We start from the raw sequence: 18372 nt of genomic DNA, 5'->3' as shown, positions 1-18372 counted from the left end.
TAAGACATGCTGCTGCTGTACAATATAGCATGCATGAATTACCCATAGCAGATCTATACAGGTGGAGCTGGGGAAGGTGGAGGGTTTCTGAAAGCACTATAGCAAATGCTGACCAAGTATTTGAAGGTTGAGCAGCGAGCTCATTGGCTACTGATACAGCAGGAACCAATCAGCTTTGATGATGTGATTGCAAACAGATTGAGTTAAGGACCTATGAGCCTGCGCCATCTAGAGTTTCATGACAGAACTTTGTATATGTGCCCGAGTAAGAAAGAAAAGCTCATTTCTAAGTTTGCATGCTAGACTATGATTTTATTCCTTTTAGTTGGTGTTAGCCTGAGAGAGCACAGAATTATGGGAAGGTTCTTACCTGAGGGCTGTTGAGAGTGTTAAAGCTCATACTGGGTGTAGAGGGCAAGGAAACAGATGGTGAGCCCAGAGACGGGGTGATGACTGAGTAGGGAGAGGCCAGGCCATTCATGGATGAGCCCAGGGTGCTCATGGGAGATTGCAGTGGGCGGGAGGAACTGATGACGGACGGATGACCCACCATGGAGCTCATGGGTAGCGGCTGAGAGGGAGGCGAATTAAGAGCACTAGTGTCTATGAAGAGATGAAAAGAGAGATTAATATTAGACAAGAGGAATTAAAATTTAGTGCTAAAACGATCGCTAATAACATCAGTGATCATACAAGAAAAAGTTGTAGAAACAATTTTAACAAGAGACATTGAATTAGATGTGAAACAGTTTAGTCGAAAAACTGAAATAGTATTTTCTTGTAAAACATACTCCAATAAATCGCAATTATTTACAACTTTTTTCAGTGTAGATATAAATCAAAAAGAATGTGACGGGGTGACAGGTCTGTATAAATATATCAGGGTGCAACCAATACTTTTTATTTAGCATGTACAGATGTCAGAGAACCCACAGGAACATCAAGTACCTGTTGAGGCATGAGTGCCTTTGCAAAACATCTATTTCCTCCATTAATATGGTTTAACTGTGCCATGCAATGAAAACGTGTGCTGTTTGAGTAAATTTAAGAAGACATTTTACTGAGAGTCCATTAAATCCTTCTGCTTTAACCATTCAGTCTGCAGCTGATGGAGAGCTTCATAAGAGTACCTGGTAATGGTAGTTTGTACCAGCACAAACAAATATAATCTATCTAACGTAATACAAGGACACACACAGGGCAAAGGTTGCACCCTTTTACCAATACCGATAGTGTTGCAATCTGTTCACTCGTTTCATCATTCATCAAGATGAAGATCGAATCAAATTAATCTAAGATTAAATTAACATACAGCTTCAAGCAGCTGCTTTACTGAGTTGTGCAACACAAAACCTTTATCAATGATTTGGTCAGATAATCCGACTAGGTGATTGTAACTGTTCATCTCTGGTAGATTATTTCAATTTACTGCTTAATGCATTACTGAGGGTGATCAGGCATTAATGTAGATTTTAGCTCTTGCATTTTACTAATATGGCGATCAAGCTATCAACTATAGTACAATACCACAATACACAACAAGGACAAAACATTTTCCTTTTTTAATCATGATCTATAACCTAAATCATGCTGAGAACAATGGGAAATGTAGTTTTGCAGCATGAACTTCATAAACTGCTGAGAAGCATTTTCTGTCAAGCTTTATAGCTATTAAAATGCATACAAACTAGTCAAAATTAACAATTTAACTTAATTATGACCAATACAGACTTGATATTGTGGTGGTGCCATTCATATAAATTTCCATGCAAATATTTCAGCGAACTTAAAAGATTTTGAAAATAAGATAGCCCTATGTTAATGCAGACTTTATTTAGCTCTTGTATTTTACTATTGACTGTCAAGCTATCAGACGCATTACAGAATATAGCATTTTTTTATCAAACTCACAAAATGCATACAAACTAGAGCCAATTTAAACTTAATTATGATGTGAATTTCCATCCAAACATTGTGGTACTTGAAAGATCTGAACAATAAGACAGCCCTAGATATGGCTGACTTAGTGGGCAGCATACTTGGGAACTATAGAGAGTGAACTGAGACATCCTGAGTGTCTGAAATGAGCTTCTTTTGAAATATTAGAGAGATAAGCGTGTATTTAATACTCTATCTTGCTGTTTCTTTTACTCAAACTTGAATAGATCCAGCATTTTTTTGATTAATAACAAGGCAAAATCAAGCATTACAGCATTTAGACACTGTAATAACCAGTCAGTTTGCAATGGCTAATTTCTTACAAGCTGGTTGCATGTGTGTGTGTGTGTGTGTGTGTGTGTGTGTGTGTGTGTGTGTGTGTGTGTGTGTGTGTGTGTGTCTTAAGACTCAAGGGAAGATATCTGTGGCAGATGGTCTTTGGTAGGGTGGAAACATATACAAAATATACAAGTAAAATGGAAGATATCGAAATTGACATCCTGTACGGCAGGGTACTTTATGTAATTCACGTCTGCAGAGATAGAGTTAAAGTCGAAAACTTTTTTACATTTAGATGCATCAATCTTTAGCTGATAATTCAGATCTTATTCTTCTGAGACGGTCCATGTGCCAGACATTCATCAGTATTTCACAATGACACTCTGCGGTGCCCATGAACTTTGCACAGCTGTCTGATAGCAAAGTGCAGCCTTTAGTAGACTACTATCAAGTTCAGAGGAGACCACATGAAACTGCATAGGTCATTGTGTGCACAATCACATACATATGCTATCATTGCATATTTCACACAAAAACTATAATTAGTATCTTCATAGATATTCTGTACATTCAAAACAGAGAATGATGTATAGTTTCAATAAACATGACAAGACCGAGAGACCTCAGTCTGACATTAGTCACAGATTCAAGGGCTGGAAGACAACAGGATTTGGAGAGGGCTAGCTAAATCTTTTGATTGTTAATTACTGTTCAGCGGATGTTTGGCGTCTCCAGCAGGGCTCTAATTCATTAAGCCTCTCACTAACTAATAATTCACACTGACATGATAGAGAGAGGGAAAGTTTATTAACTATTTTATTGATTTTAACGGTAAAAGACTAAAAATGTGACAGTAAAAATCTCTTAATTGGTTAATAGAAAGTTCCCTTATATAAGGAGAAAATCTGTAATAGATCTAACCTAATATTTTTGTGTAATTTTACAGTAAAACACTGTTAAATGTACCATTTTTTGGAAGTAAAAAGAACAAATCACCTAATAATTTACAGTGAAAAAACATAAACTGACATTCTCAGAATTCCTTGTGTGACACTTCACATTTGATGGTGTTTAATTTTAATAATTAAGTTTCTTCTTATCAGTTATGTACATTAGAATTTTATGTTATATCTTATGTTGATAAATGAATGTTTATTGCATTATTGTAGTGTAACGTGTGTTACCGTGATGGTGTTTTGTGTTTGTGTGTATGACACTGTGTGCATCATCCATATTTCCCACAGCTTCTGGAAAAGCTAATTGTGATGAACTTTGATTTATCATGTGGTAATCGTTTTACCACCAGTGTTATTATGGTGGATTTCAGCATATATTAAAAGTACAAAATGGATGTTAGTACCACTAGCGTGGCCTTGCTAAGGCCAGTTGGACTTACTGGTTTAATTTTTTTTTTTTGTAAATTAGTTTTAAATTGTATAAATTTACAGATTGCTCTGTAATACATTTACATTTTCACTGTATTTTTTTACAGAATTATTCTGGTAACCACAGCTGCCAGTTATTTCTTTATTACACTATATTATTTATTATTATTTTATTCCATTATATTATTTTAGATTTTTAGATTTAGCTACAAACAATGCAAGCCTTATGGCTAAAAGAATCATTTTGCATTTTCAGAATAAAACAATACTGCATGTGATTCCAAAGGAAAGTCAAAATGCAAAAACTTGCAGTAAGACTTAAACTGCCGGTTATTGAATAATGCATTGTATAATAATAGCCAAATAGCTAGTTAAAAGAAAAACTTTTCAAAACGAAGCCATGTTATTAAAGTCAATTTTTAGACTTTTTCCTTTGAGGACATCCCTAAAAGTAGGATTTGACATTTGGCTTTCAGATTTACAGTATCTCACAGAAGTGAGTACACCCCTCACATTTTTGTAAATATTTTATTATACCTTTGTGACAACACTGAAGAAATGACACTTTGCTACAATGTAAAGTAGTGAGTGTACAGCTTGTATAACAGTGTAAATTTTCTGTCCCCTCAAAAAAACTCAACACACAGCCATTAATGTCGAAACCGCTGGCCACAAAAGTGAGTACACCCCTAAGTGAAAATGTCCAAATTGGACCCAAAGTATCAATATTTTGTGTGGCCACCATTATTTTCCAGCACTGCCTTAACCCTCTAGGGCATGAAGTTCACCAGAGCTTAACAGGTTGCCACTGGAGTCCTCTAGCACTTCTCCATGACGACATCACAGAGCTGGTGGATGTTAAGAGACCTTGCGCTCCTCCACCTTCCATTTGAGGATATCCCAGAGATGCTCAATAGGGTTTAGGTCTGGAGACATGCTTGGCCAGTCCATCACCTTTACTCTCAGCTTCTTTAGCAAGGCAGTGGTTGTCTTGGAGGTGTGTTTGGGGCCGTTATCATGTTGGAATACTGCCCTGCAGCCCAGTCTCCGAAGGGAGGGGATCATGCTCTGCTGTTCATGGTTCCCTCAATGAACTGTAGTTCCCCAGTGCTGGCAGCACTCAAGCAGCCCCAGACCACGACACTCCCACCACCATGCTTGACTGTAGGCAAGACACACTTGTCTTTGTACTCCTCACCTGGTTGCCGCCACACACGCTTGACACTATCTGAACCAAATAAGTTTATCTTGGTCTCATCAGACCACAGGACATGGTCTGCTTGTCTTCAGCAAACTCTTTGCGGCTTTCTTCTTTCATCTTTAGAAGAGTCTTCCTTCTAGGACGACAGCCATGCAGACCAATTTGATGCAGTGTGCGGTGTATGGTCTGAGCAATGACAGGCTGACCCCCACCCCTTCAACCTCTGCAGCAATACTGGCAGCACTCAAACATCTATTTCCCAGACACAACCTCTGGATATAACGCTGAGCACGTGGGCTCAGCTTCTTTGGTCGACCATGGCGAGGCCTGTTCTGAGAGGAACCTGTCCTGTTAAACCGCTGTATGGTCTTGGCCACAGTGCTGCAGCTCAGTTTCAGGGTCTTGGCAATCTTCTTATAGCCTACGCCATCTTTATGTAGAGCAACAATTCTTTTTTTTCAGATTCTCAGAGAGTTCTTTGCCATGAGGTGCCATGTCGAACTTCCAGTGACCAGTATGAGAGAGTGAGAGCGATAACACCAAATTTAACACACCTGCTCCCCATTCACACCTGAGACCTTGAAACACTAACGAGTCACATGACACCGGGGATAGAAAATGGCTGATTGGGCCCAATTTGGACATTTTCACTTAGGGGTGTACTCACTTTTGTGGCCAGCGGTTTAGACATTAATGGCTGTGTGTTAAGTTATTTTGAGAGACAGCAAACTGTTATACAAGCTGTACACTCACTACTTTACATTGTACCAAAGTGTCATTTCTTCAGTGTTGTCACATGAAAAGATATAATAAAATATTTCTAAAAATATGAGGGGTGTACTGACTTCTGTGAAGGAGCATATTATTGGCTGGAACCACACAAACACACACACACACACACACACACACACACACACACACACACACACACACACACACACACACACACACACACACACACACACACACACACACACACACACACACACACTTCATGAAAGCCTAACAGATTCCCATCCTCATTTTAAACAATCTCACACACAATCTCTTGAACTTCTTATTTCTGTTCTAAATGAAGTTGACATTTGATCAATAATGGCACTAAAAACCCTCTTCTCATCAGTGACAAATATTTTCAACCAATTTACAGACACTTCAACCAAGAAGATGGGGGTTGAAGGAAGGGCAACAGACACAAAAAGGTGGAAGGGGGGCGAAAGTGATTGAGAAATGGGAAACTGTCCCACTCTATCCCAGTCTGCTGCTATGGAGAGCTGGAAGACATTAAATCAACCCTGATTACTGCCATGTGTCCATTATCCCCTAAAGCCCAGGACTACACCCACACCTCATACTTCAGTTACCAACATTACTTCATTAACCATATCATAAACTAGTTTATCAGCACAGTCTCTTTTATATGTGAATGATTAACCTATACACTGGAGATAGCATCTACACGTGGGTATTGCCAATAAACGTCCTCTTGTAATCTTATTTACTACTGAACATATCTGTATCTGAAAAAAAAAATAAAAAATGAAATTACAGGCAATAATACCATCTTTACTACCTAAGCATTTCATTCACCACACTAAAAATGGTAACACAGACATTCACAGAAACTCACACTCACACTTTCTTATCAGTATACTGCTGTGATACTGCATTATGTTCATGCTCATGTCCCCAGAATGGCTGACAGAGGTGGAAATGAGCAGGGCTCATGAGGAGGTCTGGGACATGTTGGGGTTTTTTCATGAGCATTATTGAGCACTGTCTTATACTATTACTGATGAAATATAATTTTCTGGAGGAATTTTGTGTTTGGGTGTGTGTTCTGTTGCACAAAAGATATAGGCCTCTATAACTGCTGCTGTATGTGGATGGACAGGGTGAGTGCTTGACAAGGTAAGAGTGAAGTGAATACTAAAAAAATAATGGAGTATTGAGTGAAGCAGAATAAAGTCAATGAACTCTGAGTGTGTCCTGTAGTAACCTCCGTATTAATCTGTTCAAAACAAGCACGTTTTGTCACATGCATCACTCACATTTCAAATAACTTCTGCTGACATCTGCTTTAGTCACACAGAGAAGAGTAAAATAAGGACAGACAGACAGACAGATAGATAATATTGTACAATCAACATTACAGTCTGAAAATGGAGATCAGAAAAATGCTGACCGGAGGGGATATGCTGACATATGGAAACAAACTCCACAGGAAATGAAGGAACATTAATCAGTTTCAAAACATCCTGTCATATCGTGATCATATGACATCTGATAATCTGTTGCAATGAGGAAGATAAAGTAATAAACTTGATTTAAATTAATACACTTGATGACCCCTGGTAATGTCACAATGTAACAATCAGCAGAGATCCACAGGGACTGTTCCACTGAACATTGCACAAGAGACTGTGAAGTAACTGTGTTCAGCAGCAGCTTTTTATTTATCAAAATGACCCTAAAGTGAAAACAATTCAAAAGCAGAAGCTGACCCTCAATAGCCTGAATTCTGGAACATCAAAACAATGTCAAGATGACCCGTCTACTATATTTGCATTATTTTCACTGGTTTTCAAAATAAACAAGTGTTATGTGATTTTTTTGAAAGAATGAGTCTTATGAGCCAGCCAGGTCAAAAAGACTCTCAAACTTACAAGATGTCAAGTTTTCAATGAGTCTGACCAATTCTTCACTGAACAATCTCACTGAATATATTACCATTCAAAATTTTGGAGCTGGTAAGATTTTTTCATGTTTTTGAAAGAAGTCTCTTTTGCTCACCAAAAACTTGAAATATTACAATTTTTACAATTGTTTTCTATTTGAATATATTTTAAAATGTGACTTATTCCTGTGATGCCAAAGCTGAATTTTCAGCAGTCATTACTCCAGTCTTCAGTGTCACATGATCCTTGTCATTCTAATATGCTGAATTGGTGCTTAGGAAACATTTCTTATTAAAAATCAGTAGGGAAAAAAAAAAGATAAGCGATAAGAGACATGTAGAAACAGATAAGTCACAAACACCCTCCCCAATACATGTGCATGCCTTTCTCAACCTTCAGACTAAACTTTCTTGTATAGCTTTCAATAGAGGTTTTCAGTTTTACTGACAGAGAGGCCTCTTAATAGGGAAACCTTAACAAACCTTTATTTAATGTATTACAATAAAGACAGCATTACTCAAGTTCCTCAAAGTAACAAGCATGTATACACTTTTTACACACAAAAATGTGTTTACCAATTAAAAGAGACTAGATGCTAGGTTGGGATCTAACAGCATATAACAGTAGCATGTGAGAAACCACAGTGTTGTCAGCCCTACATATAACCTTTAGTAACTTCAGCAATAGAGGGTGGTGAAGAAAAAAATAAAAGGGAACTAGTAAAAGGAAAGATTAGGATAGAAAGGAAGTCTGTAGTGTTCATGTCAGAGCTGAGTCAAATGTACTGTAAATGTTGAAAGACTATCTACAGAATCTCAGCAATACACAAAGAACATCACAGGACGTTTTTTTTAAGTATTGATCCCAAACACAAAACTACTGCCAATCCCAACACAGGCTCTTTGGAAAAATTGCAGTTTCCACATGAAATGAGGCAGTAAAACACTAACAACTTTTATTCACGCACATTAAAGGGTTAATTCACCCAAAAATGAAATTTCTGTCATCAAGTACTCACCCTCATGTTGTTCCACACCCGTAAGACCTTTGTTCATCTTCGGAACACAACTTAAGATATTTTTGATAAAATCCAAGAGGTTTTTTAGCCTCAATAGAAAGCAACAAAATTACCACATTCAAGGTCCAGAAAAAGAGTAAAACCTGCGTTAAATAGTCAACATGACTACAGTGGTTCAACCTTAAATGTTATGAAGCAATAAGAATTCATTTTGTGCGCAAAAACAAAACAAAAATAACGACTTTATTCAGCAAATTCGTCTCTATCCTGTCATTTTTCTACGCTAATAACATTCAGCGCTTCCATGTTCTACATCCGAACGCCGGCTCAGTATTAGCCGATGCTGGTCACGTGATGCGTGTGATACTGACACAGGAGCTGGCCAATACTCAGCCGGCTTTCAGATGTAAACATGGAAGCGCTGAACTGCATTCACTACATCAACTGCATACGTGTCGGACAGGGTAGAGATGAATTTGTTGAATAAAGTCGTTATTTTTGTTTTGTTTTTGTGCACAAAAAGTATTCTTGTTGCTTCATAACATTAAGGTTGAACCACTGTAGACATGTTGACTATTTTAACCCTGTTTTTATTACTTCTCTAGAATGTGGTAATTTTGTTGCTTTCTATTGAGGATAAAAAACCTCTTCGATTTCATCAAAAATATCTTAATTTGTGTTCTGAAGATGAATGAAGGTCTTACGATTTTTGAAAAACATGAGGGTGAGTACTTGATGACAGAAATTTCATTTTTGGGTCAACTAACACTTTAAGATAACAGAGGCAGATTATCAGTTAAAGGTGCCGTAGAACGAGTCTAAGGTGTCCCCTGAATGTGTCTGTGAAGTTTCAGCTCAAAATACCCCATAGATTTTTTTTTAATACATTTTTTTAACTGCCTATTTTGGGGCATCATTAAATATGAGCCAATTCAGGCTGCGGCCCCTTTAAATCCTCACGCTCCCCGCCCACGGAGCTCGCGCTTGCCTTAAAGGTGCCCTCGAATGAAAAACTGAATTTATCTTGGCACAGTTGAATAACAAGAGTTCAGTACATGGAAAAGACATACATTGAGTTTCAAACCCCATTGCTTCCTCTTTCTTATGTAAATCTCATTTGTTTGAAAGACTTCCGGAAAACACTCGGATCTCAACATAACACCGACTGTTACGTAACAGTCGGGATCATTAATATGTATGACCCCAATATTTGCATAATGCCAGCCCATTCGACGCATTACACAAGGAAAGGCAGTATTAACGGCTGGATCTGTGCACAGACAAGGTAAGCAAGCAAGAACAACAGCGAAAAATGGCAGATGGAGCAATAATAACTGACATGATCCATGATATCATGATATTTTTAGTGATATTTGTAAATTGTCTTTCTAAATGTTTCATTAGCATGTTGCTAATATACTGTTAAATGAGGTTAAAGTTACCATCATTTCTTACTGTATTCACGGAGACGAGAATCGTTGCTATTTTCATTTTTAAACACGTGCAGTCTGTATAATGCATAAACACAACTTCATTCTTTATAAATCTCTCCAACAGAGTGTAATGTTAGCTTTAGCCACAGAGCATAGCCTCAAACTCACACAGAATCAAACGTAACCATCTAAATAAATACTTTACTCACATAATTCGAAGCATGCATACAGCATGCATGACGAACATCTTGTAAAGATCCATTTGAGGGTTATATTAACTGTGTGAACTTTGTTTATGCGATGTATATATAGTCGAGAGCTCGTGGGGCAGAGAGAGCGCATCTCTTAAAGGGGCCGTGCTGAAAAAATCAGTGCATAGTTAATGATGCCCCAAAATAGGCAGCTAAAAAAATTAATAAAAAAAAAATCTATGGGGTATTTTGAGCTGAAACTTCACAGACACATTCAGGGGACACCTAGGACTTATATTACATCTTGTAAAAAAACAATCTAGGGCACCTTTAAACAGTGCATAAACAAAGTTTACACAGCTAATATAACCCTCAAAATGGATCTTTACAAAGTGTTCGTCATGCAACATGTCTAATCGCGTAAGTATGGTATTTATTTGGATGTTTACATTTGATTCTGAATGAATTTGAGGCTGTGCTCCGTGGCTAAAGCTAACATTACACACTGTTGGAGAGATTTATAAAGAATGAAGTTGTGTTTATGCATTATACAGACTGCAAGTGTTTAAAAATGAAAATAGCGACGGCTCTTGTCTCCGTGTATACAGTAAGAAACGATGGTAACTTTAACCACATTTAACAGTACATTAGCAACATGCTAACAATTAGAAAGACAATTTACAAATATCACTGAAAATATCATGATATCATGGATCATGTCAGTTATTATTGCTCCATCTGCCATTTTTCGCTATTGTCCTTGCTTGCTTACTTATTGTCCTTCGCTATTGTCCTTGCTTGCTAGTCTGTTGATTCAGCTGTGCACATCCAGACGTTAATACTGGCTGCCCTTGTGTAATGCCTGGCATATGCAAATATCGGGGACGTACACCCCGACTGTTACGTAACAGTCGGTGTTATGTTGAGATTCGCCTGTTCTTCAGAGGTCTTTTAAACAAATGAGATTTATAGTTTAAAACTATATAATTTATAATTTAAAACTTAGTTTGAGACTCACTGTATGTCATTTCCATGTACTGAACTCGTTATTCAACTATGCCGAGGTAAATTCAATTTTCAATTCGATGGCACCTTTAATAAAGATGCGCAGTTCTTTGCACAATATTATGTTATGACCTCAAAACACATAACCAGCTTCATGTACATGGCTTTTTTGATGTAGTAAACTTGCTCAGTAGTTTATCTGGCACAGCATTGCACTTGCATTAAAGGATTAGTCCACTTTTAAATACACTTTTCCTGATACATTTACTCACCCCCATGTCATCCAAGATATTCATGTCTTTCTTTCGTCAGTCGAAAAGAAATGAAGGTTTTTGAGGAAAACATTCCAGGATTTTTCTCCTTACAGTGGATTTCAATGGCTACCAACAGATTGAAGGTCAAAATTACAGTTTCAGTGCAGCTTCAAGGGCTTTAAACGATACCAGACGAGTAATAAGGGTCTTATCTAGCGAATCGATCGGTAATTTTAGAAAAAAATACAACCGTTTATGCTTTATAAACAAAATATCGCCTTGAACGTACTTTCCGCTTCCGCATTCTTCATAACTCTTACGCTGAATGTTCTACGCCTTCCCTATTCTACTTACGGAAAGAACGCGGCACCAGTTTAGTTTTTTTCCGTAACTTGAATAGGGAAGGCGTAGGACATTCAGCATATGCGTTATGAAGAATGCGGAAGCGGAAAGTACGTTCAATGCAATATTTTGTTTATGCACCCCCTCTTTAGGCCCGACAGTGGAAAAACGGCTGCGCCCGAAGGCACGGGTTGAAAGACCCAGTCAGTGACGTCACGATATGCTAATTTGTTTAAATTCATACCTACGTAATCACCATCACCAAAATTGTACTTTTTTTTTTTTTACATTGAAACTTGAAAAAAAAAAAATATAGACCTACCTACCGACCCTTTTTTTTTTTTTTTTTTACTGTTACTGCAAACCAAAATATTTTTAAGGATGGCCTGACGAAAGAAAGACATGAACATCTTGGATGACATGGTGGTGAGTAAATTTATCAGGAAAAGTGTATTTAAAAGTGGACTAATCCTTTAAGGAGTGCTCAGGTATGAGTCCTGTGAAACCAGTCTCATGATAAAAAAAACAAAAAAACACTTGAACACTTGGCTACCTTCAGCAAATGCATTTTTATCTCATGTTTGCTTTGTTAACTCTATTGGTTAGGTTTAGGGTAGGGTTTAATGTAGGTGGTACACTATAGAGCAATATAGCATTAACCTTTAGCATCACACTAATGATATGTACAACAACAACAACTGAATAAAACATTGCCAGATTCAAGTTCATCTGTTCTGGATGAAACTGAATGCTGAAAACTGAACCCTATTCAAATGATTTTATTGTGTTATGAAACAATCAAAAGCAGCTTCAGGGCTACAAAACAAGGTTTTCTTATGGTACTTACAACTTTACTAGTCTGAGGTGGTATGACTTAGCGGTTTAAAAAAAGTATGTTTATAAAATCGATTTTCATGGAGAAAAAATACCAACTGACATATTGCCTGCAAGTTATTTTTACAGACAGAAAAAGCATGCATATGGATTAAAGTAAACAAACTACACTAGATGGATAAAGCATGTAGACACCACACCCGGTGTGCTTCTTAATCACAAAAACAGGCATTAATGCTGGTCCTCCCTAATGGCTTCCACTTTTCTGGGAAGTTACTGGTACTGGTGATGGGGTCAAGCTCAGAGTTTGTGTTCCAATTCATCCCAAAGATATTCTGAGAAATAGTTTTGTTTTTTGTCCATAGAATTAAAGTAAATGGGGTTCAATGTTGTTTTGGACTCCCGTGACTTTCTGTTCAGACATTTTGTGTTCCACAGAAGAAAGAAAATCATACAACTTTGAATGGACATGAGGGTGAGTAAATGATGACATATTTTTAAATTTCCCTTTAAGATTTGTCATCACTGGAATTAAGAATCCAAGACAAACCCGATAACTAGAAGGGCATGTCCACATACTTGCAATGTATGTTTCAGCCCTCATTTCCAAAACAACAAGCATACCATTATTAAAGACACCTAGATGTACTCCAAGGAAAATGAATGTAATCTCACTTAACATTCATTTGAAAAATGAGACATGCAAAACATCAATGCAGGTTCACTATGTAAGCACTGTGCAAGTTTTATTTGTTGCGTCAATATTCAAAGAAAGATAGCAACCGAAAGAGAAAGAACAACAGAGAAGGAGCGTCAATCAGCGACGACAACTTCCGTCACCGCTTTCTATTGTGCAGTCAAATGGGAGTTTGTCCTTGTCAGTCAAAGTATTTACACACACCCACACACACAAACACCTTCAACAGAACTATTGTGAGAGAAAGACTGAGATGGTGAATGTGTAGAAAGAGCACATGAGAAACAGAGGAGAAGCAAAGAAGTGAGGGGCTGAATATGTGAGATATAAAGGGATATACCAAAATAGATTGATCCAAGCAGACTTTCTTAAAATATCCGCAATACTCCATTTGAACAGCATTAGAGTACAGAGCCTTGCCAAGTATTCTCACTGTCAATGGCTGAGAGCAGAGGTTACAGATTAATTTCACACAAGCTACATATAGTTTACCATTTAAAAGTTTAGGGTCTTTTATGTTTTATTTAGCAAAGATGAATTAAATTGACCAAAAGTGACAGTAAAGGCATTTATAAAACAACATATACATTTTGTTCATCAAAGAATCCTGTTTCCACAAACATATTAAGCAGCGCAACAGGCTTTTTAAATTGTAATAATTCACAATATTACTGTTTTTACTGTATGTTTGAACAAATAAATGCAGTCTTAGTGAGCATAAGAGACTTTCAAAAACCCGGTAGCGTATAATACATATTTGAATTCAAACTCACAATAAACCAAATGAACCAAAATCAATATATTCCTACCATGTGCACTGCATTAAAAAAAATCCTTCATGTGAAAACTGGTTTTAAGTCAAATATATTATTAAATATGACTGAATCAACCTGACTATTTTGGGTTACACCAATTAAACTAACTTTTATAGGTTAGATCTCCTTCATGAGTTTGGGGTGGGACAATCTTTTTGGGAAGAGATCTGAAAACCTGTTTGAAAATAATAATTACTTTACAATTCCATTTGTTAATGCAAAGAACCCCAATTATAGTTATAAATTTATGTTGTTTATTCGCCTGCTTAGAAACAATAAAAGGTAAAACAGCTTTTTTACTCATGACAATAAACCACATACCAACACATCCCTAAAACTGCATGTATATTCATGCACAATCTAATCACATTTCGAAACTAGTCAAACAAGTGTTTTTCCAATTGTTTTACACAGCACAATTCTCTCATCTTCCCTTAGGGTGCACCAGCCGTGTTGTTCCTGGGAGCGTAAGTACCATTACAGGATAGCAGTTTGGGACCAGGTCTTATTATCAGTTACTCACGGTGACTGTAGTGACCGTTCTCTCTGCCATGACTCTGACCGTGAAGAGGCAACGCCGGCGGATGCCACATGACCGCGAGCACCACTCAACTAAATCTCACCGGGCACAGTAGAGCACCAGTCCGAACATAGACTCACTCCGCTGATGGAACAGATGGGATATGAGCGAAACAGGACGGCCGTAGGGGGAGGATCCACGGGGAGGAGGCTGCCCGTTTATGAGATTACTCGGATTATCAATGATTGAATCCAGCAAGAACCGTTTACTGCCACAAAGATCAGCCTCCCTCCAAGGTTTGACAAGACTCCTTCTGCACAGACCGCGTCTGCCCGAACAGAGGCTCAGAGTGTCATTAAATCTATCAGCCCAGATGGACCACCTGTTGCCTGGCCAGGGATGAAGTGTGCTCAAGTGTGTGCGAGATTCAAATAAAGAAGCAATTTGTTTAGATTCAGATTTTATAGATTATATTTACAGTGAGCATCTGATTATCAAATCAATTCTACAATTTACCATAATATAAGTAAGATGGGCAAATGAATACTTCTATTAAAGCAGTAAAGTGGCAATGACACCTCTTTCTCACACATGGTCACACTAAAAAAAAATAGTTCAGTCACAGCCAAGTCTGGCAGCCTCCTCTCTCACACCTTGTGTTTATTATCTAATGCACTTCTAACTCCAGACACTGCCTGTTTTCTTGCCATGCTGAATACTAACACTTGTATTGAACAGTTAAAAGACAAATTACCAAGAAGAAAAATGAGCGTGATATTACTCTACACCATAGACTGTAAAAAACACTGTCCACACTGGATGCGGTGCTGAAGACAGCTTCCAGAATCTACACAAGTTCAATGCTGGATTTGCACCAAGGCTATTACTGAAAGATGAAGCAGTTCCCACTTTAAAAGCAGAAGCTGCTGCTTATGGGCCCCTAACTGTAAGTACTTTTTATTGTTTGTACATGTTTTTTAAATGTATAGTTCTGTTGCTATTTTTTTGTAGCATCAAAGACGTAAACATAGGCCGACGCGTTTTTGCGTTGCTAGCCAGTTAGCTAAATTCTATTGCATAATGTTACTTCTCCAAAAAACTTCTATGTTCATAGACAAACAGTTGTTCATAGGGCTGGGCGATATATCACATGCGATTGTCACGCGCATTTCGTCAGTAAAGCCGGTTCCCTGATTACCGCTAAATCGCCATCACCTGCTTTCAAATGGAGCGGCATTTAATAGACAGAGCCGTAGATCACTGACAAGCTACGCAATATCGCGTTCATTATCGCAGATGAATCACCTTCGATAATGAACGCGATATTGCGTAGCTTGACAGTGAACTACGGCTCTGTCTATTAAATGCCGCTCCATTTGAAAGCAGGTGATGGCGATTTAGCGGTAATCAGGGAACCGGCTTTACTGACAAAATCCACGTGACAATCTCATGCGATATATCGCCCAGCCTTAGTTGTTCATACTATAAATTAAATGCTACCTTAAAAAGCTAAGTTAAAAAGTGAAATCATAATCAACCACTCATTTAAGCAGCACAACTGTTTTCAACACTGATAATAAAAGAAATGTTTTGTGAGCACTGATCAGCAAATCAGCATATTAGAATGATTTCTGAAGGATCATGTGACACTGAAGACTGGTGTAATGACTGCTGGAAAATTAAATTTTACAATATAATAAAATAGAACAGAGTTATTTAAAATTGTAATAACATTTCACATTATAACTGTTTTTACTGTATTTTGAACAAATAAATGCAGATATAAGAGCATAAGAGATTTCTTTTAAAATATTAAATAAATGTACCGACCATAAACCTTTGAACAGTAATAAAAAAACAAAACTAGAGACAAAGATATGTTATCATATAATGAAGTCAAACAACTGCGACTTCACTGAATTTACTGAATGAAGTGTCATATCAGCATCAAGTCAATGGAGGATTTTGAGGCAAAATAATTGCAAAAACAGTGCAGAAAAGGAATAAATGGAAGCTTTGAGAGATTTCAATACAGTGATGCCTTGAAAGCACTGCAATGATGCAGAAGACCTTCTGCTAAAGCCTACAATATATCAATATTGATGCCATTACAGTTTCATTGAGACAGACAGTAGAGCTGACTTTATGACAGAATGCCTTCAGGCTGAATCTAAAAATGAATCTTTAATATGTCATCCTATAAAAGCAATGCCCCACATGGATCAGTCTGAATGAAAAGAGCGTTGAGATCACACAGAAGATTGACACAATTGGAGCTGCCTGTAGAGATAGTAGGAGCCACATCACTAAATCAACAGTATCTCCATCTCCTTGCATTTTTCTTATTGCCAACAGAAACATCAGACACTGACATCATTTAACTTATCCACTGAATAAAATTAACCATTAAAATTTGTCCTTTAAATAATAAAATCAGACCCAACTAGCATGACCTATGTCAAAAAAGGTAAAAAATGTATTTATTATTATCGTCTTCCATCTTTAATAAGTCTTAGCTTTGGAATAATTAAGAGGGTTCGAATGTGTACACCATTCAAAAGTTTGGGGTCTGTAAGATTTTATCCTTTAAAAGAAATTAATACTTTTATTCAGAAAGGGTGCATTAAATTGATCAAAAGCGGCAGTAAAGACTAAAGATGCACTGATATTTATCGGCTGATTTTTTTTTTAGCAATTTAAAGCATCTGCATATTGGCTATAGCATAAAAAAGGCTGATATAACAAACTGACATATTTAATTAAAGGGGTGGTTCAATGGTTTTTTTCTAGGCTTGATTGTATTTTTGGGGCGCAGTTTAATGCTTTGTTTTTTGAAAACGCTGTATTTTTCATATATTTTAGCTTTATTCTACACCTCTGTTTCCACTGTCATATGAGCGGCTCGTTTGACTTCCTGCTTCTATGAAGCCACTCCCTCCGAAATACGCAATGTGCTCAGATTGGTTAGCGGGCCCAGTGTAATCCAGAGCCATCGTGATTCGCTGAAGCGTCCGGAAATGCCACGCCCCTTACCATTTGTTACCGGTTACGTGGGCTTCGGTTATATTGTATGCTCAATTTGATTACATTGCTGTATCAAATAGAGTACCCCAGGGATGACGTGTTTTTGTAGGCCAACCCGGAAGTTTGCGGCGCACAGGTTCCCCCTGATTGAAAGCCTATGCATTTTTCCCATAGACTTTTGGAAAATCGCAGAAAATAAGCTCTGTGTTTAACAAAGGGTTATGACACTTACACGTTTTGTCTATCAAGACAATCATTACAAGTTAACACAACATTTCTACATTTTGAAGACTAAATAAAGTCGTCAGATATAAAAGGCTAACAGTAGGCTATAAACGGACTACAGCACACCATGGTCGCGGATCAACGTCGTCACCACCAAGCTTCCTCAAACTTTATTTAGAAAACAACTTTATTTAAAAACATGCTCGCTGATTATGATCTGCGCTGTTATGAATACTTATCCACTCTTTCATGAGAAATGCTGTCCAAATGTCCCGTTTTTAATGATGACGTCTAAAGTCCCCGCCAAAGGAAGTAGTCCCTTTTAGCAATTTGTTAGCAACCGCCGATTTTAAGACACAGTAAAAGTTAAAAAAAAATCACAAGTGGGTTATAACTGGTGTGTTTTATGTCATAGATCAAAACGTGAAAGTATTTAGAGGCTTTGTTAACCACAGACCTTATTTCAGGCGATTTAGCAAAAACCCATTCAAAAAACCCATAGACTTTACGGCTTTGGAACCGGAAGTCCTAAA

The 18372-nt window shown here is 37.5% G+C and overlaps 1 protein-coding gene across 2 annotated transcripts in view; it reads right to left on the bottom strand.

The window, feature by feature from the left end:
- Positions 1-18372, bottom strand: part of rxrgb (retinoid X receptor, gamma b) — a 30721-nt gene that overhangs the window by 7843 nt on the left and 4506 nt on the right. The window contains exons 1-2 of one of the 2 annotated variants that reach the window (XM_048207045.1): positions 14594-14678; positions 371-603 (exon numbers count right to left, since the gene is read on the bottom strand). In XM_048207045.1, the coding sequence (XP_048063002.1) occupies positions 371-603; positions 14594-14663 (303 nt within the window). In that variant the 5' untranslated portion in view covers positions 14664-14678. Of the gene's footprint in view, positions 1-370; positions 604-14593; positions 14679-18372 lie in introns of those variants that run through there. The other variant, XM_048207044.1, reaches the window with a different exon arrangement.

The sequence above is a fragment of the Megalobrama amblycephala genome, linkage group LG11 (assembly GCF_018812025.1).
Source record: "Megalobrama amblycephala isolate DHTTF-2021 linkage group LG11, ASM1881202v1, whole genome shotgun sequence".
Lineage (NCBI taxonomy): Eukaryota > Metazoa > Chordata > Actinopteri > Cypriniformes > Xenocyprididae > Megalobrama > Megalobrama amblycephala.
The sequence above is the reverse complement of the archived record's forward strand: the minus strand, read 5'-3'. Positions and strand labels throughout refer to the sequence as shown.